This window comes from Salmo salar, unplaced genomic scaffold (assembly GCF_905237065.1).
Source record: "Salmo salar unplaced genomic scaffold, Ssal_v3.1, whole genome shotgun sequence".
Classification (NCBI taxonomy): Eukaryota; Metazoa; Chordata; class Actinopteri; order Salmoniformes; family Salmonidae; genus Salmo; species Salmo salar.
The window spans coordinates 107,501-132,746 of NW_025548629.1; the positions used below are offsets into that span (position 1 = coordinate 107,501).

Sequence of the window (25,246 nt, forward strand, 5' to 3'; positions counted from 1 at the left end):
CCTGCCATTAGAATGTTTACACTGAACACGTGACAGCCGCACCTGCCTGGGTAGAGAATGGCTTCACACGGATTGGTGGATTACAGAACCAGCAAGCCATCTGATTGGCTAAAATGGGATGTGTCACCTGGAAGTATATTAGGGCGGTTCTCTAGACACTGCATCATGAGCTGAGGTCAGTTCTGTTTGTATCACCCCCCCTTCTCCTCCCTCCTCCTCCCTTCCTCCTCCCCCTCCTCCCTCCCTCCCTCTCCCTCCTCCCCCTCCTCCTCCCTCCCTCCCCCTCCTCCCTCTCCTCCCTCCTCCTCCCTCCCTCCCTCCTCCCTCCCTCCTCCTCCTCCCTCCCCTCCCTCCCCTAAGGTTTAAGGTCAGGATTGGGGAGGTTAACTGATCCTACACCTGTGCTTATAGGGTAAACTCTACCAGGAAAGTGGCAATAGAAGAGAGGTTTCATATTGATGCTTAAAAAAATGCAAGAAATGATATAAAAATTGTCCAATAAAATATAGATAAATAAAACCATAACACTAAAGAAACGTCTGAAGAGGTTTTTTGGTCTTACCTATGACTGAAACGCAACCCAGTGGTGCGATGAGGGAAGCCGGAGCGAAGCCGTAGGCGGCAAAGTTCCCCAGCTCCCCGACCCCCATCAGAACCACACCACTCCACCACAGCACGGACCTGTAGTAGGGCTTGGAGTCGCCCAGCTGGGACTGACGCATGTGGGCATATTTCTGAGAGGAGAACAGAGAGGAGAACAGAGGAGAGGAGAGAAGAACAGAGGAGAGGAGAGCAGAGGAGAGGAGAACAGAGGAGAGGAGAACAGAGGAGAGGAGAACAGAGGAGAGGAGGGGAGAGGAGAACAGAGGAGAGGAGGGGAGAGGAGAACAGAGAGGAGAACAGAGAGGAGAACAGAGAGGAGAACAGAGAGGAGAACAGAGGAGAGGAGGGGAGAACAGAGAGGAGAACAGAGGAGAGGAGGGGAAAGGAGAGGAGAACAGAGGAGGGGAGAGGAGAGGAGAGGTGAGAGGAGAACAGAGGAGAGGAGAGGAGAAGGACAGCAGTTCATTGACATGTTATCAGTGGAACATGGGAAAATACACTAATAATACAGTAACTAGCATAACATTAAAAGGTACTGTTGGTTCCATTCGGGTAAATGACGACATCAGTAAACAGTAGTATTGTTTCTCATAGTACAGAACACGGCCTCATAAACAAACACAACCCCTACCTGTATATTCAGAGAAATGCTGATGAGGAAGTTCCCACATATTGAAATGATGATTCCCAGGAGATACGCCTGTAAAACAACAGTAAAACAGATCAGAAGGATTCCTCTAACATCCCATAGAGAACACTAGACTAGTGGCATCATCCCATAGAGAACAACACTAGACTAGTGGCATCATCCCATAGAGAACAACACTAGACTAGTGGCATCATCCCATAGAGAACACTAGACTAGTGGCATCATCCCATAGAGAACAACACTAGACTAGTGGCATCATCCCATAGAGAACAACACTAGACTAGTGACATCATCCCATAGAGAACAACACTAGACTAGTGGCATCATCCCATAGAGAACACTAGACTAGTGGCATCATCCCATAGAGAACAACACTAGACTAGTGGCATCATCCCATAGAGAACGACACTAGACTAGTGGCATCATCCCATAGAGAACGACACTAGACTAGTGGCATCATCCCATAGAGAACGACACTAGACTAGTGGCATCATCCCATAGAGAACGACACTAGACTAGTGGCATCATCCCATAGAGAACAACACTAGACTAGTGGCATCATCCCATAGAGAACAACACTAGACTAGTGACATCATCCCATAGAGAACAACACTAGACTAGTGGCATCATCCCATAGAGAACACTAGACTAGTGGCATCATCCCATAGAGAACACTAGACTAGTGGCATCATCCCATAGAGAACACTAGACTAGTGGCATCATCCCATAGAGAACAACACTAGACTAGTGGCATCATCCCATAGAGAACGACACTAGACTAGTGGCATCATCCCATAGAGAACGACACTAGACTAGTGGCATCATCCCATAGAGAACGACACTAGACTAGTGGCATCATCCCATAGAGAACGACACTAGACTAGTGGCATCATCCCATAGAGAACACTAGACTAGTGGCATCATCCCATAGAGAACGCCACTAGACTAGTGGCATCATCCCATAGAGAACGCCACTAGACTAGTGGCATCATCCCATAGAGAACGCCACTAGACTAGTGGCATCATCCCATAGAGAACGCCACTAGACTAGTGGCATCATCCCATAGAGAACGACACTAGACTAGTGGCCTCATCCCATAGAGAACAACACTAGACTAGTGGCATCATCCCATAGAGAACACTAGACTAGTGGCATCATCCCATAGAGAACACTAGACTAGTGGCATCATCCCATAGAGAACAACACTAGACTAGTGGCATCATCCCATAGAGAACGACACTAGACTAGTGGCATCATCCCATAGAGAACGACACTAGACTAGTGGCATCATCCCATAGAGAACACTAGACTAGTGGCATCATCCCAGAGAGAACACTAGACTAGTGGCATCATCCCATAGAGAACACTAGACTAGTGGCATCATCCCATAGAGAACAACACTAGACTAGTGGCATCATCCCATAGAGAACGACACTAGACTAGTGGCATCATCCCATAGAGAACAACACTAGACTAGTGGCATCATCCCATAGAGAACAACACTAGACTAGTGGCATCATCCCATAGAGAACACTAGACTAGTGGCATCATCCCATAGAGAACAACACTAGACTAGTGGTATCATCCCATAGAGAACACTAGACTAGTGGCATCATCCCATAGAGAACACTAGACTAGTGGTATCATCCCATAGAGAACAACACTAGACTAGTGGCATCATCCCATAGAGAACAACACTAGACTAGTGGCATCATCCCATAGAGAACAACACTAGACTAGTGGCATCATCCCATAGAGAACGCCACTAGACTAGTGGCATCATCCCATAGAGAACAACACTAGACTAGTGGCATCATCCCATAGAGAACAACACTAGACTAGTGGCATCATCCCATAGAGAACAACACTAGACTAGTGGCATCATCCCATAGAGAACAACACTAGACTAGTGGCATCATCCCATAGAGAACAACACTAGACTAGTGGCATCATCCCATAGAGAACAACACTAGACTAGTGGCATCATCCCATAGAGAACAACACTAGACTAGTGGCATCATCCCATAGAGAACAACACTAGACTAGTGGCATCATCCCATAGAGAACAACACTAGACTAGTGGCATCATCCCATAGAGAACAACACTAGACTAGTGGCATCATCCCATAGAGAACAACACTAGACTAGTGGCATCATCCCATAGAGAACAACACTAGACTAGTGGCATCATCCCATAGAGAACAACACTAGACTAGTGGCATCATCCCATAGAGAACAACACTAGACTAGTGGTATCATCCCATAGAGAACAACACTAGACTAGTGGCATCATCCCATAGAGAACACTAGACTAGTGGCATCATCCCATAGAGAACACTAGACTAGTGGCATCATCCCATAGAGAAAAATAGACTAGTGGCATCATCCCATAGAGAACACTAGACTAGTGGCATCATCCCATAGAGAACAACACTAGACTAGTGGCATCATCCCATAGAGAACAACACTAGACTAGTGGCATCATCCCATAGAGAACTACACTAGACTAGTGGCATCATCCCATAGAGAACAACACTAGACTAGTGGCATCATCCCATAGAGAACACTAGACTAGTGGCATCATCCCATAGAGAACACTAGACTAGTGGCATCATCCCATAGAGAACACTAGACTAGTGGCATCATCCCATAGAGAACAACACTAGACTAGTGGCATCATCCCATAGAGAACGACACTAGACTAGTGGCATCATCCCATAGAGAACGACACTAGACTAGTGGCATCATCCCATAGAGAACGACACTAGACTAGTGGCATCATCCCATAGAGAACGACACTAGACTAGTGGCATCATCCCATAGAGAACACTAGACTAGTGGCATCATCCCATAGAGAACGCCACTAGACTAGTGGCATCATCCCATAGAGAACGCCACTAGACTAGTGGCATCATCCCATAGAGAACGCCACTAGACTAGTGGCATCATCCCATAGAGAACGCCACTAGACTAGTGGCATCATCCCATAGAGAACGACACTAGACTAGTGGCCTCATCCCATAGAGAACAACACTAGACTAGTGGCATCATCCCATAGAGAACACTAGACTAGTGGCATCATCCCATAGAGAACACTAGACTAGTGGCATCATCCCATAGAGAACAACACTAGACTAGTGGCATCATCCCATAGAGAACGACACTAGACTAGTGGCATCATCCCATAGAGAACGACACTAGACTAGTGGCATCATCCCATAGAGAACACTAGACTAGTGGCATCATCCCATAGAGAACAACACTAGACTAGTGGTATCATCCCATAGAGAACACTAGACTAGTGGCATCATCCCATAGAGAACACTAGACTAGTGGTATCATCCCATAGAGAACAACACTAGACTAGTGGCATCATCCCATAGAGAACAACACTAGACTAGTGGCATCATCCCATAGAGAACAACACTAGACTAGTGGCATCATCCCATAGAGAACGCCACTAGACTAGTGGCATCATCCCATAGAGAACAACACTAGACTAGTGGCATCATCCCATAGAGAACAACACTAGACTAGTGGCATCATCCCATAGAGAACAACACTAGACTAGTGGCATCATCCCATAGAGAACAACACTAGACTAGTGGCATCATCCCATAGAGAACAACACTAGACTAGTGGCATCATCCCATAGAGAACAACACTAGACTAGTGGCATCATCCCATAGAGAACAACACTAGACTAGTGGCATCATCCCATAGAGAACAACACTAGACTAGTGGCATCATCCCATAGAGAACAACACTAGACTAGTGGCATCATCCCATAGAGAACAACACTAGACTAGTGGCATCATCCCATAGAGAACAACACTAGACTAGTGGCATCATCCCATAGAGAACAACACTAGACTAGTGGCATCATCCCATAGAGAACAACACTAGACTAGTGGCATCATCCCATAGAGAACAACACTAGACTAGTGGTATCATCCCATAGAGAACAACACTAGACTAGTGGCATCATCCCATAGAGAACACTAGACTAGTGGCATCATCCCATAGAGAACACTAGACTAGTGGCATCATCCCATAGAGAAAAATAGACTAGTGGCATCATCCCATAGAGAACACTAGACTAGTGGCATCATCCCATAGAGAACAACACTAGACTAGTGGCATCATCCCATAGAGAACAACACTAGACTAGTGGCATCATCCCATAGAGAACTACACTAGACTAGTGGCATCATCCCATAGAGAACAACACTAGACTAGTGGCATCATCCCATAGAGAACACTAGATTAGTGGCATCATCCCGTAGAGAACGACACTAGACTAGTGGCGTCATCCCATAGAGAACACCACTAGACTAGTGGCATCATCCCATAGAGAACAACACTAGACTAGTGGCATCATCCCATAGAGAACGACACTAGACTAGTGGCATCATCCCATAGAGAACGACACTAGACTAGTGGCCTCATCCCGTAGAGAACAACACTAGACTAGTGGCATCATCCCATAGAGAACAACACTAGACTAGTGGCATCATCCCATAGAGAACGCCACTAGACTAGTGACGTCATCCCATAGAGAACGCCACTAGACTAGTGGCATCATCCCATAGAGAACACCATAGAGGACAAGTGGCATCATCCCATAGAGAACGACACTAGACTAGTGACATCATCCCATAGAGAACGCCACTGGATGAGTGGCATCATCCCATAGAGAACTAGTGACATCATCCCGTAGAGAACAGGGTTGACGACGTGGCAGCATCCCGTAGAGAACGACACTAGACTAGTGGTATCATCCCATAGAGAACGCCACTAGACTAGTGGCATCATCCCATAGAGAACGCCACTAGACTAGTGGCATCATCCCATAGAGAACAACACTAGACTAGTGGCATCATCCCATAGAGAACAACACTAGACTAGTGGCATCATCCCATAGAGAACGACACTAGACTAGTGGCATCATCCCATAGAGAACGCCACTAGACTAGTGGCATCATCCCGTAGAGAACGACACTAGACTAGTGGCATCATCCCATAGAGAACTAGTGGCATCATCCCATAGAGAACGCCATAGAGGACAAGTGGCATCATCCCATAGAGAACAACACTAGACTAGTGACATCATCCCATAGAGAACGCCACTGGATGAGTGGCATCATCCCATAGAGAACTAGTGACATCATCCCGTAGAGAACGCCACTAGACTAGTGGCATCATCCCATAGAGAACGCCACTAGACTAGTGGCATCATCCCGTAGAGAACGCCAATAGACTAGTGGCATCATCGCGTAGAGAACGACACTAGACTAGTGGCATCATCCCATAGAGAACTAGTGGTATCATCCCATAGAGAACTAGTGGCATCATCCCATAGAGAACTAGTGGCATCATCCCATAGAGAACTAGTGGCATCATCCCATAGAGAACGACACTAGACTAGTGGCATCATCCCATAGAGAACAACACTAGACTAGTGGCATCATCCCTTAGAGAACGACACTAGACAAGTGGCATCATCCCGTAGAGAACGCCATAGAGGACTAGTGGCATCATCCCATAGAGAACGCCATAGAGGACTAGTGGCATCATCCTATAGAGAACGCCACTAGACTAGTGGCATCATCCCATAGAGAACTAGTGGCATCATCCCATAGAGAACTAGTGGCATCATCCCATAGAGAACTAGTGGCATCATCCCATAGAGAACGACACTAGACTAGTGGCATCATCCCATAGAGAACAACACTAGACTAGTGGCATCATCCCTTAGAGAACGACACTGAACTAGTGGCATCATCCCATAGAGAACGCCATTGAACTAGTGGCATCATCCCATAGAGAACGCCACTAGACTAGTGACATCATCCCATAGATGAACGCCACTAGACTAGTGTAGCCAGTCATTGGAGGAGGGGGTCTGCTGTAGCCAGTCAGAGGAGGAGGAGGTCTGCAGTAGCCAGTCATTGGAGGAGGAGGGGGTCTGCTGTAGCCAGTCATTGGAGGAGGAGGGTGTCTGCTGTAGCCAGTCATTGGAGGAGGAGGGGGTCTGCTGTAGCCAGTCATTAGAGGAGGAGGGGGTCTGCTGTAGCCAGTCATTGGAGGGGTCTGCTGTAGCCAGTCATTGGAGGGGGTCTGCTGTAGCCAGTCATTAGAGGGGGTCTGCTGTAGCCAGTCATTAGAGGGGGTCTGCTGTAGCCAGTCATTAGAGGAGGGGGTCTGCTGTAGCCAGTCATTAGAGGAGGGGGTCTGCTGTAGCCAGTCATTAGAGGAGGGGGTCTGCTGTAGCCAGTCATTAGAGGAGGGGGTCTGCTGTAGCCAGTCATTAGAGGAGGGGGTCTGCTGTAGCCAGTCATTAGAGGAGGGGGTCTGCTGTAGCCAGTCATTAGAGGAGGGGGTCTGCTGTAGTCTGCTGTAGCCAGCCATTGGAGGAGGGGGTCTGCTGTAGCCAGCCATTAGAGGGGGGGGGTCTGCGGTAGCCAGTCATTGGAGGAGGGAGTCTGCTGTAGCCAGTCATTGGAGGAGGGGGTCTGCTGTAGCCAGTCAATGGAGGAGGAGGGGGTCTGCTGTAGCCAGTCATTGGAGGAGGAGGGGGTCTGCTGTAGCCAGTCATTGGAGGAGGAGGGGGTCTGCTATAGCCAGTCATTGGAGGAGGAGGGGGTCTGCTATAGCCAGTCATTGGAGGAGGAGGGGGTCTGCTATAGCCAGTCATTGGAGGAGGAGGGGGTCTGCTGTAGCCAGTCATTGGAGGAGGAGGGGGTCTGCTGTAGCCAGTCATTGGAGGAGGAGGGGGTCTGCTGTAGCCAGTCATTGGAGGAGGAGGGGGTCTGCTGTAGCCAGTCATTGGAGGAGGAGGGGGTCTGCTGTAGCCAGTCATTGGAGGAGGAGGGGGTCTGCTATAGCCAGTCATTGGAGGAGGAGGGGGTCTGCTGTAGCCAGTCATTGGAGGAGGAGGAGGTCTGCTGTAGCCAGTCATTGGAGGAGGAGGGGGGGGTCTGCTGTAGCCAGTCATTGGAGGAGGAGGGGGTCTGCTGTAGCCAGTCATTGGAGGAGGAGGGGTCTGCTGTAGCCAGTCATTAGAGGAGGAGGGGGTCTGCTGTAGCCAGTCATTGGAGGAGGAGGGGGTCTGCTGTAGCCAGTCATTGGAGGAGTAGGGGGTCTGCTGTAGCCAGTCATTGGAGGAGGACGGGGTCTGCTGTAGCCAGTCATTGGAGGAGGTTTTTATAACTCTCCAGAACATAGAGCATTGCTTACCAGCATGAGAGAACAGTTTAAACAATGGATCTATTGCCTGGACTACTGGGTTGAGGATCTTGGCTTCATAATATAGTTTCTTCTTTATGTTGAGTTTAGTTAAATTTCTCAACTTGCAGTTAGTCAGCCAGTCGGATGTACAGCCACTCCTTTAGCCCCATCTCTTTCAACCATACAGTTTTCCAATTCCTCAATCAATCTATGGAGCCTTAACAGTTCCGACAAATCAGTTTCTTAACAGGGCCATTTCGTAAATTCATCAAGTACAGCGTCTGGATGCTCCTTATAAATCACATCAGACCAACAAATATTTTTAACAACATCCACCGAAGAGTTACAGCTAAATCTTTTGTATGATCTCTTATACACTGTTTTTAGGCCCAGCTTTTGGAACGTTGTCTTTCCTGGATATAGCCACTATATTGTGATCACTGCATCCAATGGGAACAGATACAGCTTTAGAACAAAGTTCTACAGTATTAGTAGAAATGTGATCCATACATGTGGATGATCTTGTTCCTGTAGTGTTTTGTAAACAGCCTGGTAGGTTTGATTAATAACCTGAACCAGATTACAGGCACTGGTTACAGTAAGAAGCTTCCTCTTGAGCCGACAGCTTGATGAAAACCAGGTGATATTCAGGTCCCCAAGAAAGTAGACCTCTCTGTTTACATCACATACACTATCAAGCATTTCACACATATTATTTAGATACTGACTGTTAGCACTTGGTGGCCTATAGCAACACCCCAAAGGAAAAGGCATTAGATGTTCCGGGTGAACCTGCAACCACAACACTTCAGTAACACTTGACATAAGATCTTCTCTAAGCATTACAGGGATATGGCTCTGAATATATATACAGCAACACCTCCGCCATAAGCATTCCTGTCTCTTCTATAGATGTTATATCCTTGTATTGCTACTGCTGTATCATCAAATTAACTATCTAAGCGAGTCTAAGAAATGGCTAATATATTAATCACCCTCTCCTCAAGGATGGTCCCTGTAGGTTGGTGGAGTCCAGCACCCGACGAGGCCTTCCATCTACTCAAGGGACGTTCTACCCTCCGCCCCGTTGCTCAAAACACCCAGATCCCACAATATCCTTTGTGGTGGACGCTTCAGGAGGTGAGCGTGGTGGCAGTTCTGTCTGAACGACAAGGGTCATCCACAGAAATTGTATCAGTGTGCTCTAGGAAACTGTCCCCCGCAGAGAGGAATTACGACAATGGTGATCGAGAGCTCCTGGTGGTGAAATTGGCATTAGGGGTGGAGACTCTGGCTGGAGGGCGCCAAGGACACATTCGTCATCCTCACTGAACATCGAAAGCTGGAGTACATATGGACAGCAAGGAGGCTGAATCCGCGCCAAGCAAGGTGGGTCCTTTTCTTCGCAAGATTCGCCCAGGTTCTAAGAACACCAAAGCCGACGCCCTGTCACGTCTCTATGATTTGGGAGAGGGTCCTGCCCAGAATGTACGTATAATCCCTTCCTCTCGAGTCGTAGCTCCTGTGGTCTGGGACGTAGATGTGGACATCCGCCAGGCTCTGGAGAGGGAGCCCGCACCCACTAACTGTCCTCCTGAGCGCATCTACGTTCCCACGGGTATAAGGGATTGGCTGCTGACCTGGGCGCACACAGCTGTCGTCACTGGACATCCAGGTATTTCTCACACTACCCAATCCATCTCTGAGAAGTATTGGTGGCCCACCTTGGCGCAGGACGTTAGTCGCTACGTCAACTCCTGTTCAATGTGTGCCCAAACCAAATCCCCCCCGGAATGCTCCAGCAGGGAAACTCCTTCCCCTTCCTGTGCCTCAGCATCCCTGCTCTCATCTATCCATTGACTTTGTCACCGATCTCCCCTCCTCTGACGTTTTCACCGCCATTTTGGTGGTTGTGGATAGATTTTGTAAATCCTGTTGTTTAATCCCTCTTTCTGGTCTCCCTACTGCTCTCCAGGTCACTGAGGCATTCTTCCAGCAGGTCTTCCGGCATTATGGCCTTCCGGAGGACATCGTCTCTGACCATGGACCCCAATTCACATTACGGCCTTTTTGGAGAAGCACGGGGTCACGGTCAGCCTCACTTCCAGGTGTCGGCCTCAGTCCAACGGGCAGGTGGAGAGGATGAACCAGGAGCTGGGGAGGTTCCTGAGGAGTCACTGCCAGGACCGGCAGGGTGAGTGGGCCCGATTCCTTCCATGGGCGGAGTACGCCAGTGAAAGGGAGGACAGTAGCAGGAGACCCAACTGTGGTTTGTGACTGCCATCATTTCCCAATTCAATTGCAGTAAATCCGTTACTGATTTTTTTGGCAAATTCTGTTACCGATTCGCAACAGAATTACAAGTTTTAAAATCCCTTATTAATTCATAAACAAGCTTGATATGAGTAAAAGCACAAACTAATTGGTAGGTCTACCTTTACTTGTTATTTCTATGAATATTCATGATCCTCCCTCTTCGCGAGGGAGAGAAATTAGAACACATCTTAAAGATATGGGTTTTTGGTAACGGAAATACAAGGCTTAAAGCAATGTTTCTTAAACGTACAGGAGGCAAATCATTTCTCCAAAACTATAACGAAACAAAAAATGTAAAAACGCGACATGTCAAGTGTTGATCCCATCCTGAGCTGAAATAAAAGATCCCCCAATTTGTTTACATCCCTGTTAATCCCATAAGCCATCGCCGACGTCATTTTAGAGAATTTGACAGTACGTCCAACCGGCCTCACAACGGCAGACCGCGTGTACGGCGTCGTGTGGCCGAGCGGTTTGCTGATGTCAACGTTGTGAACAGAGGGCCCCATGGTGGAGGTGGGGTTATGGTATGGGCCCCATGGTGGCGGTGGGGTTATGGTATGGGCCCAATGGTGGAGGTGGGGTTATGGTATGGGCCCCATGGTGGAGGTGGGGGTTATGGTATGGGCCCCATGGTGGAGGTGGGGGTTATGGTATGGGCCCCATGGTGGAGGTGGGGTTATGGTATGGGCCCCATGGTGGAGGTGGGGTTATGGTATGGGCTCCATGGTGGAGGTGGGGTTATGGTATGGGCCCCATGGTGGAGGTGGGGTTGGGCCCATGGTGGAGGTGGGGTTATGGTATGGGCCCCATGGTGGAGGTGGGGGTTATGGTATGGGCTCCATGGTGGAGGTGGGGTTATGGTATGAACAGGCATAAGCTACGGACAACAAACACAACTGTATATTATCTATGGTCATTTGAAAGGGATGAAATCCTGAGGCCCCGTTGTCGTGCCATTCATCTGCCGCCATCACCTCATGTTTCAGCATGATAATCCACGGCCCCCCCATGTCACAAGGATCTGTACGCAATTCCTGGAAGCTGAAAATGTCCCAGTTCTTCCATGGCCTGCATACTCACCAGACATGTCACCCATTGAGCATGTTTGGGATGCTCTGGATCGCGAAGCGTGTTCCAGTTACGACCGCGTGACAGCCATTGAAGAAGGAGTGGGACCAACATTCCCCAGGCCACAATCAACAGCCTGATCAACTCTATGTGAAGGAGATGTGTCACGCTGCATGAGGCAAATGGTGGTCACACCAGATACTGACTGGTTTTCTGATCCACGCCCCTACCTTATTATTAAGGTATCTGTGACCAACAGATTCATATCTGTATTCCCAGTCATGTGAAATCCATAGATTAGGGCCTCATGAATTTATTTCAATTGACTGATTTCTTTATTTGAACTGTAAGTCAGTAAAATCTTTAAAATTGTTGCATTTATATTTTTGTTCAGTTTAAAAATGTGTTGCTTTTAGTTGCCAGGCGTCTTTACTTCAATATTATTTTGTTTTAATGTATTTCTAAAAATATCTTAGAAGAATTTTATGTTGACCCCTTTCCCATCTTTTAGATTTATAGAATGGAAAATGGTTGAAAGTATATATGCCTTAATTTGTAAAATAAATAAATTATATATATATACACTCCTAGCTTTCATTTGACACCCAATTTAACATGTTCCTATGAACTTCACATGTTGGTTTTCATGGGTCCTTTTACATGGAATTGCACAGTAGTATTCATCAACACATTCACTCAGAGGGAACAGAGGACTGGCATTCTTGTAGCAGGAAGGGCAAACAAAACAAAGGCCACAAGCAGGCTGGCACACTGGGGAGTGTCCTACTTGGCAAACATGAGCTAATTGGCCTGGCAGGTCCGTTCTGCTCCTGACAATAGACTGCCCAGCTGGAAGACATTCCACTACTAAGAGAAACATTTGTATCCAACAACACACACACAGATCTGCTATAATATCCTAATCCATGGACTGTGATTTACTGTATGTCCAGGAGCTGTACAGGAGGAGGTCATCTGATACTTGTAACCTACAATAATGAGGTCAATATTTTAGCAACAGTTTACATGTAACAGCAGATAACAATCATGTTTTTTGTTTTCCACTCAGACAGACTCTGCAGTTGTTTCAAAGACTTCCAAGAAGTTTCACTTTTATTCCTGACCTATTCTGTCCCTAACATTCTACCCCAGAGCGTTCTAACATTCTACCCCAGAGCGTTCTAACATTCTACCCCAGAGTGTTCTAACTCTGTCCCTAACATTCTACCCCAGAGCGTTCTAACATTCTACCCCAGAGCGTTCTAACATTCTACCCCAGAGCGTTCTAACATTCTACCCCAGAGCGTTCTAACATTCTACCCCAGAGCGTTCTAACATTCTACCCCAGAGTGTTCTAACTCTGTCCCTAACATTCTACCCCAGAGCGTTCTAACATTCTACCCCAGAGTGTTCTAACATTCTACCCCAGAGCGTTCTAACATTCTACCCCAGAGTGTTCTAACTCTGTCCCTAACATTCTACCCCAGAGCGTTCTAACATTCTACCCCAGAGCGTTCTAACATTCTACCCCAGAGCGTTCTAACATTCTACCCCAGAGCGTTCTAACATTCTACCCCAGAGTGTTCTAACTCTGTCCCTAACATTCTACCCCAGAGCGTTCTAACATTCTACCCCAGAGCATTCTAACATTCTACCCCAGAGTGTTCTAACTCTGTCCCTAACATTCTACCCCAGAGCGTTCTAACATTCTACCCCAGAGCGTTCTAACATTCTACCCCAGAGTGTTCTAACTCTGTCCCTAACATTCTACCCCAGAGCGTTCTAACATTCTACCCCAGAGCGTTCTAACATTCTACCCCAGAGCATTCTAACATTCTACCCCAGAGCGTTCTAACTCTGTCCCTAACATTCTACCCCAGAGCGTTCTAACTCTGTCCCTAACATTCTACCCCAGAGCGTTCTAACATTCTACCCCAGAGCGTTCTAACTCTGTCCCTAACATTCTACCCCAGAGCGTTCTAACTCTGTCCCTAACATTCTACCCCAGAGCGTTCTAACTCTGTCCCTAACATTCTACCCCAGAGCGTTCTAACTCTGTCCCTAACATTCTACCCCAGAGCGTTCTAACATTCTACCCCAGAGCGTTCTAACATTCTACCCCAGAGCGTTCTAACATTCTACCCCAGAGTGTTCTAACTCTGTCCCTAACATTCTACCCCAGAGCGTTCTAACATTCTACCCCAGAGCGTTCTAACATTCTACCCCAGAGCGTTCTAACATTCTACCCCAGAGCGTTCTAACATTCTACCCCAGAGCGTTCTAACATTCTACCCCAGAGCATTCTAACATTCTACCCCAGAGCATTCTAACATTCTACCCCAGAGCGTTCTAACATTCTACCCCAGAGTGTTCTAACATTCTACCCCAGAGTGTTCTAACATTCTACCCCAGAGTGTTCTAACATTCTACCCCAGAGTGTTCTAACTCTGTCCCTAACATTCTACCCCAGAGCGTTCTAACATTCTACCCCAGAGCATTCTAACATTCTACCCCAGAGCGTTCTAACTCTGTCCCTAACATTCTACCCCAGAGCGTTCTAACTCTGTCCCTAACATTATACCCCATAGCGTTCTAACTCTGTCCCTAACATTCTACCCCAGAGCGTTCTAACTCTGTCCCTAACATTCTACCCCAGAGTGTTCTCTTTAGGGCCTAACACAAGCCGTTTAATGTAATATGAGTGCTGCTTCCTGCATCCTCTCTCACTCTCTCTCTCTCTCTCACTCTCTGGTTCTGAAGAGGTGAGAACAGAATGAGACTGATGTTCTCCTCCCCCACTGTCTCCCTCTGTCTCAGTGTCCAGGGGGGGCGGACAGCGAGTCTCTTTGTGCTACGTGACAATGGAGAGCTGTGACGGGCTGGGGATGGAGGAATGGGATAAAGATATGGGCTGATCCGTGGCCTCTGACCTGGGAGGGGACGAGGGAAGGGAGGGAGAGAGCAGGGAGGAGGCTCGGGGTGTTGAGTTATCTCAGAGCTGCCAGCTGCTCAATCCTTACAATACAGTAAACTCATTCTCCTGCAGAACAGTCTCTTCTCCTAGTTCTACAGTATACGCCTCAGTCCTCATCTCTGCCCAGGCCCCCTGACAAAGTGGCTGAGCACCTAGTCCTATCTCTGCCCAGGCCCCCTGACAACGTGGCTGACAGAATTCACCTCAGTCCTCATCTCTGCTCAGGCCCCCCTGACAAAGTGGCTGACAGAATTCACCTCAGTCCTCATCTCTGCTCAGGCCCCCCTGACAAAGTGGCTGACAGAATTCACCTCAGTCCTCATCTCTGCCCAGGCCCCCCTGACAACGTGGCTGACAGAATTCACCTCAGTCCTCATCTCTGCCCAGGCCCCCCTGACAACGTGGCTGACAGAATTCACCTCAGTCCTCATCTCAGAAGGTGTTGTGTATCTGTGTACAGAGGAGGAGGACAAGAGGCCATCATGTACTCTGTAGGCTATACGTGACTTCAGAGGTTTCAGAGGGAGCCTCTAGAAATATAAATCTCTCGTGAACAGAGGCATGTAAGACAGAACAGTACGCAACATTTTAATTCAGGGTTTCCGAGATGACTAGAAATAAACCATGACAATTTAGCGATTCATTTATTCCAAAATCTCAGCCTTGAAAAACAGGTACCAACAGGGGCGTAGAGAACTCAAATGACTCAAACAAACTGTGTGTTGGCTTCCAAGATACTGTAAATACCCAGGAAGTAGCTGGCTAGCTACTGACATTATCTCACTGGCCATGAACTTCAACTTCCTGCACTAAATACAAAAACACTTGGGAGGAATGTGCCTGGGGGGGGGTCAAGACCTTTTCCCTGACGCTGCGAATGAAACATAACACTACAGTTTCTTAAACTTACAGAAGGCAAGAAAAACACTTGTCTGAGTATCGATTTTAGTTGGCAGGATGGTAGATGGTTTCCTAAGGCAGGAGGAGTCTTCAACATGACTGTGTTTTGATGTATCCTGTATGGTAGATGGTTCCTAAGGCAGGAGGAGTCTTCAACATGGCTGTGTTTTGATGTATCCTGTATGGTAGATGGTTCCTAAGGCAGGAGGAGTCTTCAACATGACTGTGTTTTGATGTATCCTGTATGGTAGATGGTTTCCTAAGGCAGGAGGAGTCTTCAACATGGCTGTGTTTTGATGTATCCTGTATGGTAGATGGTTTCCTAAGGCAGGAGGAGTCTTCAACATGACTGTGTTTTGATGTATCCTGTATGGTAGATGGTTTCCTAAGACCCCATTTCCATCAGTTGGTCTAGAAATCAAAGCCTTTTGCTTTATTGCTGAATTTTTAGGATGGAAAAATGGTTGAAACATTTTATTTATGCCTTAATTTCTCTCAAATATAAACTGTTAGCTTTCATTTGACCCCCAATTTAAACCTGCTTCTATCAACTTCGCGTTGGTGCTCATGGGTAATTTTAAAATGAAAATGACTTAATTCAAAATCTCCAAACTTGTTTTCGTTTTAGTTTTATTGCACTGTATAAATGCTCCAGGGCTTATTTCAGTTAGCATTTTGGCATGTTTTTCTACATCTACAACATTAAAACAACATTCATGAAGCAAACAGTATCCCTTAGGTTTAGTACAGCAAACACTAAAATAGTTAAAGCATGTTGCAGAATAGTGATTCAGATATTTTTTCAGAATATATTTTTTTTTAAAAGACAGACAAATAACGTATCTTAAGAGGGGTAGCCATCAGCGACAGAGTTGACAAGCCACTTGATGGAGTTAACAGATAGTCTGACATGTTTTGTTTTTTCCCCCAATAGAAATTAAAAGTTAAAACGCAAACATTTGTAAAATATGGAACATTATGAATTAAAAATAAAATCCTCAATAAAAACCAACCTTTTTTTTTTTTCCTCCATTCAAGTGGTATACAAAGTTGATTTATGACTAAAACCTAATGAAAATAAACATATTTAAATCTAAATTAAAAATATATATATATTTTTTTTTAAATCTCTTAATCTATCAGGTAGATGGAGTTGACAGTTTATGGTTGTGATCATGGTGATTTTATAATTGTTTGTTTAAATTGATCAAAATGTAGAGAACTTTACAGAACATGAAGGACCTTATGGTAGAACTCACCTGATACATTTAGGATTCAGACCTTAATGACCCAAATCTCCAAACACATGTTTTTATAGGAAATCAGAGTTCTGAGAGAAATATTCTTCAAAAAGTCACAGAGAGCTATTGCAAGAAAATACATAAGATCATTTCCCAGTTAATATTAATTAATTGTCCGTTTTAACAATTATACAACTTTTTTTTGGAGAGTTGGGAACTGGAATCGTTTGTCCCAGACAAGGTATATCCGGTCACAGAGCGGACATGGAAATAATTAGAATAATAATGAAAATATTAGGAAAATAAAAAATAAATAAAAAAATCTTTCCCCTTATAAAATTCGCTAAATGTAATTTTTCATCTCGAATAGTAGAAAATAATATTTGTTTGAAGTATAAGAAGTAAAGTTTGGGTGCGGACTAGTCGCCTACCTTCAGTGGATTCTCCCGGGTTTCAGTGAACGGACATGGTACAGATGAATTCTGTCCTGTTCTGTTACTAAACACGTCGTCTAAAGTTGACTTGTTCGCCATCTTGTCCTCTAGCATAGCCTTTCCTTCCAACTAGGCTACCGAATCACAAGTCCAGATGGACCTTTTTCACATGTTTGTCTGATTCCAGTGTCGCCATGTCGTGACTTTTGAGTGGTTGACGTCCAAGTCAACGGACAGGACAGGACGTGCCAGGCTGCGTTGTCAGTCAGCGTTGTCAGGCTGCGTCTGCGTTGTCAGTCTGCGTGTCTCCACGTCAACACGACACTTACAGAGCTGGAGAGCACACAGTTATCACCTACACACAGAATACATTTCATCTGATCTTTTACAATATAATAATAATATAATATGGTGTTGAACGGGAAGCAAACGCTGGATTTTGGCGTGAAAGACAGATATCATCTTATGCATTACGCCAATAGTGGTTTCACACCTGGTGGGAACTGGAACGTGGCTCATATAACGAGGATCGTTACAATATAATACTATTGACGTCTAAGGAATTTAATTAATAAATAAAGCAAATCAACGTAATCTACCATTATGCCACTGATTGCTATTGAATATCATGGCTGTTGCCATCTTGCGGACAATTAGAGAAACGAATTAATGACACAATCTATAGCGGTATAGACCCAAATATTAAGATCTGTCTGTAGCCTTGAAAAAACAAACAATGAATATCAAACCCATGTCGTCGTTTCAAGTGTCACTCGGCTACCCATGATCCTGTCTGTTCATGATCAAAGACCAGAGGACTCCTCTATTCTGCACTGTTGTCCTGTCTGTTGTCCTGTCTGTTGTCCTGTCTGTTGTCCTGACAATACTGTCTGTTGTCCTGTCTGTTGTCCTGTCTGTTGTACTGACAATACTGTCTGTTGTCCTGACAATACTGTCTGTTGTACTGACAATACTGTCTGTTGTCCTGACAATACTGTCTGTTGTACTGACAATACTGTCTGTTGTCCTGTCTGTTGTACTGACAATACTGTCTGTTGTCCTGTCTGTTGTCCTGTCTGTTGTCCTGACAATACTGTCTGTTGTCCTGTCTGTTGTCCTGTCTGTTGTACTGACAATACTGTCTGTTGTCCTGTCTGTTGTGCTGACAATACTGTCTGTTATCCTGTCTGCTGTCCTGTCTGTTGTCCTGTCTGTTGTGCTGACAATACTGTCTGTTGTCCTGTCTGCTGTCCTGTCTGCTGTCCTGTCTGTTGTCCTGCCTGTTGTCCTGTCTGTTGTCCTGTCTGTTGTCCTGTCTGTTGTCCTGTCTGTTTTATCGCACTACGACTGCTGTGGAAATAAGGACTGATGATGATAGATAACCTTTCAGGAACGCTGTTCTGATATCAGATTATTACGGCTCCACTGGAAAGACCCAACATTCACACTGCCATCTCATACTGGGACTATACTGAGCGACATCAGAGGGAATGGCCTCTGACTGACCAATACCAGGCTGAAGAAACCAGCTGGAGAAAACGTTAGATGAGTAGAAATATGAATACATAACTATAAGTAGATCTGTCTCTTATAGACAGAATACAGTCCTTTAGAATACAGGCCTTTAGCATACAGGCCTTTAGAATACAGGCCTTTAGAATACAGGCCTTTAGATTACAGTCCTTTAGAATACAGGCCTTTAGAATACAGTCCTTTAGAATACAGGCCTTTAGAATACAGGCCTTTAGAATACAGGCCTTTAGAATACAGGCCTTTAGAATACAGGCCTTTAGAATACAGGCCTTTAGAATACAGGCCTTTAGAATACAGTCCTTTAGAATACAGGCCTTTAGAATACAGGCCTTTAGAATACAGGCCTTTAGAACACAGTCCTTTAGAATACAGGCCTTTAGAATACAGGCCTTTAGAATACAGGCCTTTAGAATACAGGCCTTTAGCATACAGGCCTTTAGAATACAGGCCTTTAGAATACAGGCCTTTAGCATACAGGCCTTTAGCATACAGGCCTTTAGAATACAGGCCTTTAGAATACAGTCCTTTAGAATACAGTCACCACTCCCCAGCTCCTGCCCCCCACCACTCCCCAGCCCCCCCACCACTCCCCACCCCCACCCCCACCACTCCCCAGCTCCTGCCCCCCCACCACTCCCCAGCCCCCCACCCCACCACTCCCCAGCTCCCCCACCCCCACCACTCCCCAGCTCCACCCCACCCCCACCCCCACCACTCCCCAGCTCCTGCCCCCCCACCACTCCCCAGCCCCCCACCACTCCCCAGCCCCCCTCACCACTCCCCAGCCCCCCCAGCCCCCCCCCACCACTCCCCAGCCCCCCCCTCACCACTCCCCAGCCCCCCACCACTCCCCAGCCCCCCCTCACCACTCCCCAGCCCCCCCACCCCCTCCACCACTCCCCAGCCCCCCTCACCACTCCCCAGCCCCCCACTCCCCAGCCCCCCACTACCCCCAGCCCCCCACCACTCCCCCAGCCCCCCCCACCACTCCCCAGCCCCCCCTCACCACTCCCCAGCCCCCCCACCACTCCCCAGCCCCCCCTCACCACTCCCCAGCCACCCCCCCCACCCCACCCCCCTCCACCACTCCCCAGCTCCATCCCTGACCTCAGGTTATGATGATGTGAGCTATTGGCAGCAGTTCAGAATACAACATATGGAAAACTTTATTGACAACATATATCATCCACAGGGCCCTTAACAGCCTAATCTCACTGTAGTTAAAATTCCTCCCACAATGTCTTGGGGGTTAAATCTCAACCTTGTGATGTGACTGGTGATGGAATGGTCATCTGACAGCTGCGCTCACAGATGAGGTCAGTGTATTGTTGACCTTCTGCAATTAATTTGGGTCTATTCTGAGAGGGAGGAGAGAGAGATGGGGGGGAGGAGAGAGATGGGGGAGGAGAGATGGATGGGGTAGGAGAGAGAGAGGTAGAGAGAGAGATGGACAGAGAGGGGAGGAGAGATAGATGGGGAGGAGAGAGAGAGAGGTAGAGAGAGAGAGAGATGGACAGGGAGGAGAGAGGTAGAGAGAGGGAGATGGACAGGGAGGAGAGAGAGAGGTAGAGAGAGAGAGAGATGGACAGGGAGGAGAGAGAGAGAGGTAAAGAGAGGGAGAGATAGACGGGGAGGAGAGAGAGAGCGCTAGAGAGAGGGAGATGGACAGGGAGGAGAGAGAGAGAGGTAGAGAGAGGGAGATGGACAGGGAGGAGAGAGAGAGATAGAGAGAGAGATAGACGGGGAGGAGAGAGAGAGCGCTAGAGAGAGGGAGATGGACAGGGAGGAGAGAGAGAGAGAGGTAGAGAGAGAGAGGTGGACAGGGAGGAGAGAGAGAGATGGACAGGGAGGAGAGAGAGAGGTAGAGAGAGAGAGATGGACAGGGAGGAGAGGTAGAGAGAGAGGTAGAGAGAGAGAGAGATGGACAGGGAGGAGAGGAGAGGTAGAGAGAGAGATGGACAGGGAGGAGAGGAGAGGTAGAGAGAGAGATGGACAGGGAGGAGAGGAGAGGAGAGGTAGAGAGAGAGATGGACAGGGAGGGTGAAATATTCCGGGGAACTGCAGATGGAGAACAGCAGTCAGTGGATGAGGTCCACATCAGACCTCCTAAACACACTGCAGACACCCCCTCACACCTCTCTCCCCTCTCTCTCTCTCTCCCTCACACCTCTCTCCCCCTCACACCTCTCTCCCCCTCTCTCCCCTCTCTCTCTCCCCCTCACCTCTCTCCCCTCTCTCTCTCTCCCTCTCTCCCCCTCTCTCTCTCTCTCCCCTCACTTCTCTCTCTCTCCCTCTCTCTCTCTCTCTCCTCTCTCTCTCTCTCTCCCCTCTCGCTCTCTCCCCCTCTCTCCCCCTCTCTCCCCCTCTCCCCCTGTCTCTCTCTCTCCCCCTCTCTCCCCCTCTCTCCCCTATCTCTCTCTTTCTCTCCCCTATCTCTCTCTCCCCCCTCTCTCCCCCTCTCTCCCCTGTCTCTCTCTCTCCCCTATCTCTCTCTCTCCCCTCTCTCCCCCTCTCTCTCTCTCCCCTGTCTCTCTCTCTCCCCTATCTCTCTCTCTCCCCTCTCCCCCTCTCTCCCTCTCTCCCCTGTCTCTCTCTCTCCCCCTATCTCTCTCTCTCTCTCCCCCTCTATCTCTCTCTCCCCCTCTCTCCCCCTCTCCCCTGTCTCTCTCTCTCCCCTATCTCTCTCTCTCCCCTCTCCCCCTCTCTCCCTCTCTCCCCCTGTCTCTCTCTCTCCCCTATCTCTCTCTCTCTCCCCCTCTATCTCTCTCTCCCACTCTCTCCCCCTCTCTCCCACTCTCTCCCCCTCTCTCTCTCTCTCCCCTGTCTCTCTCTCTCCCCTATCTCTCTCTCTCTCCCCCTCTATCTCTCTCTCCCACTCTCTCCCCCTCTCTCCCCTCTCTCCCCCTCTCTCCCCCTCTCCCCTGTCTCTCTCTCTCCCCTCTCTCTCCCCTGTCTCTCTCTCTCCCCCTATCTCTCTCTCTCCCCCTCTCTTTCTCTCTCTCTCCCCCTCTCTTTCTCTCTCTCCATTTTTCTCCTTCAGTCTCTTTGTACAAGCTGACGAGGGGTTACGAGGGGAAACTCATCTGAAGCTGACGAGGGGTTACGAGGGGAAACTCATCTGAAGCTGACGAGGGGTTACGAGGGGAAACTCATCTGAAGCCTGACAAATGAACCTGCTCCCAGCCAGGACCATATGATTGTAGAATACAAAGAGCCAAGTTAAGGAGGGTGACTTCCAATAAGGGAAGGACCCTTTAAAGCACAGCATGATGGATGGAGCTCCACACCCCCCTAAAACCCCCCCGTTCTGAAATCTTTATTCAACGTCTCCACCATCTCAAACCCCCTGAATCATTTTAACTGGGCTTCAGGAGATTAACTTCAGGAGGGTAGATTGGCACAGAGACCTTAGATCGCATCCAAAATGGCACCCTATTCCCTATATATAGGGCACTACTGTAGACCAGGGCCCTATTCCCTATATATATATATATAGGGCACTACTGTAGACCAGGGCCCTATTCCCTATATATATATATATAGGGCACTACTGTAGACCAGGGCCCTATTCCCTATATATAGGGCACTACTGTAGACCAGGGCCCTATTCCCTATATATAGGGCACTACTGTAGACCAGGGCCCTATTCCCTATATATAGGGCACTACTGTAGACCCGGGCCCTATTCCCTATATATAGGGCACTACTGTAGACCAGGGCCCTATTCCCTATATATAGGGCACTACTGTAGACCAGGGCCCTATTCCCTATATATAGGGCACTACTGTAGACCAGGGCCCTATTCCCTATATATATAGGGCACTACTGTAGACCAGGGCCCTATTCCCTATATATAGGGCACTACTGTAGACCAGGGCCCTATTCCCTATATATAGGGCACTACTGCAGACCATGGGCCCTATTCCCTATATATAGGGCACTACTGTAGACCAGGGCCCTATTCCCTATATATAGGGCACTACTGTAGACCAGGGCCCTATTCCCTATATATATAGGGCACTACTGTAGACCATGGCCCTATTCCCTATATATAGGGCACTACTGTAGACCATGGCCCTATTCCCTATATATAGGGCACTACTGTAGACCCTGGCCCTATTCCCTATATATAGGGCACTACTGTAGACCATGGCCCTATTCCCTATATATATAGGGCACTACTGTAGCCCATGGCCCTATTCCCTATATATAGGGCACTACTGTAGACCATGGCCCTATTCCCTATATATAGGGCACTACTGCAGACCATGGGCCCTATTCCTATATATATATATAGGGCACTACTGTAGACCATGGCCCTATTCCCTATATATAGGGCACTACTGTAGACCATGGCCCTATTCCCTATATATAGGGCACTACTGTAGACCAGGGCCCTATTCCCTATATATAGGGCACTACTGTAGACCATGGCCCTATTCCCTATATATATAGGGCACTACTGTAGACCATGGCCCTATTCCCTATATATAGGGCACTACTGTAGACCAGGGCCCTATTCCCTATATATAGGGCACTACTGTAGACCATGGCCCTATTCCCTATATAGGGCACTACTGTAGACCATGGCCCTATTCCCTATATATAGGGCACTACTGTAGACCATGGCCCTATTCCCCCTATATAGGGCACTACTGTAGACCAGGGCCCTATTCCCTATATATAGGGCACTACTGTAGACCAGGGCCCTATTCCCTATATATAGGGCACTACTGTAGACCATGGCCCTATTCCCTATATATAGGGCACTACTGTAGACCAGGGCCCTATTCCCTATATATAGGGCACTACTGTAGACCAGGGCCCTATTCCCTATATATAGGGCACTACTGTAGACCAGGGCCCTATTCCCTATATATAGGGCACTACTGTAGACCCTGGCCCTATTCCCTATATATAGGGCACTACTGTAGACCAGGGCCCTATTCCCTATATATAGGGCACTACTGTAGACCCTGGCCCTATTCCCTATATATAGGGCACTACTGTAGACCATGGGCCCTATTCCCTATATATAGGGCACTACTGTAGACCATGGGCCCTATTCCCTATATATAGGGCACTACTGTAGACCATGGCCCTATTCCCTATATATAGGGCACTACTGTAGACCATGGCCCTATTCCCTATATATAGGGCACTACTGCAGACCATGGCCCTATTCCCTATTATATATAGGGCACTACTGTAGACCAGGGCCCTATTCCCTTATATATAGGGCACTACTGTAGACCCGGGCCCTATTCCCTATATATAGGGCACTACTGTAGACCATGGCCCTATTCCCTATATATAGGGCACTACTGTAGACCAGGGCCCTATTCCCTATATATAGGGCACTACTGTAGACCATGGCCCTATTCCCTATATATAGGGCACTACTGTAGACCAGGGCCCTATTCCCTATTTATAGGGCACTACTGCAGACCATGGCCCTATTCCCTATATATAGGGCACTACTGTAGACCAGGGTCCTATTCCCTATTTATAGGGCACTACTGTAGACCAGGGCCCTATTCCCTATATATAGGGCACTACTGTAGACCATGGCCCTATTCCCTATATATAGGAGAGGAGAGGAGAGGAGGAGAGGAGAAGACAGGAGAGGAGAGGAGAGGAGAGGAGAGGAGAGGAGAGGAGAGGAGAGGAGAGGAGAGGAGAGGAGAGGAGAGGAGAGGAGAGGAGAGAGGAGAGGAGAGGAGAGGAGAGGAGAGGAGAGGAGAGGAGAGGAGAGGAGAGGAGAGAAGTTATGTTATGGACACGACTGTTTTATTGTGAGCAAACCTTAAATAAGGTCGTCTAGAAGGGTCTGTGACTGTTAATATGGATGTGCTGGTGGTATGCTTGGTGTGACATCAGACTTTTAAATTCCCTGTCCCCATTGGTACACAGATTACCCTATCACGCCTCAGAGAAGCCAGAGGTAAATCCCTGGTTGTGTTTTCTCTCTCTCAGGACATAGATACATATGATACTAACCTCACAGACTGGAAATAATCCATCCATTTACCCAGGAACCATTCTCCATGGAGATTATATATATATATATATATATATTAAACTGTAGTTTGGATTTCATAAAATCCTATTCCTGCATTTAACAGTAATCCATCATTCAGACACACTGAAATTCTAACCAGCCCGAGTACATGATATCAAATCATTCAATTCAATTTGACAAACGGATTAGTTATAATAAAAACCAAAACCCACGTTTTTCTGCCTCGCGAATCAATCCCGACCTTTACACGCGTCTCATCCGTCTTCACTGAA

At 47.5% G+C, this 25,246-nt stretch overlaps 1 protein-coding gene across 1 annotated transcript in view; it reads right to left on the reverse strand.

The window, feature by feature from the left end:
* The window catches only part of LOC106561140 (NIPA-like protein 2), a 50,549-nt gene extending 32,840 nt beyond the window's left edge, over positions 1–17,709 (reverse strand). Inside the window, exons 1-3 of the mRNA XM_045712589.1 lie at positions 17,417–17,709; positions 1,235–1,303; positions 563–734 (exon numbers count right to left, since the gene is read on the reverse strand). Of these exons, the coding sequence (XP_045568545.1) occupies positions 563–734; positions 1,235–1,303; positions 17,417–17,533 (358 nt within the window). The 5' untranslated portion in view covers positions 17,534–17,709. The remainder of the gene's footprint in view (positions 1–562; positions 735–1,234; positions 1,304–17,416) is intronic.
* Between the last annotated feature and the right edge of the window lie 7,537 nt (positions 17,710–25,246).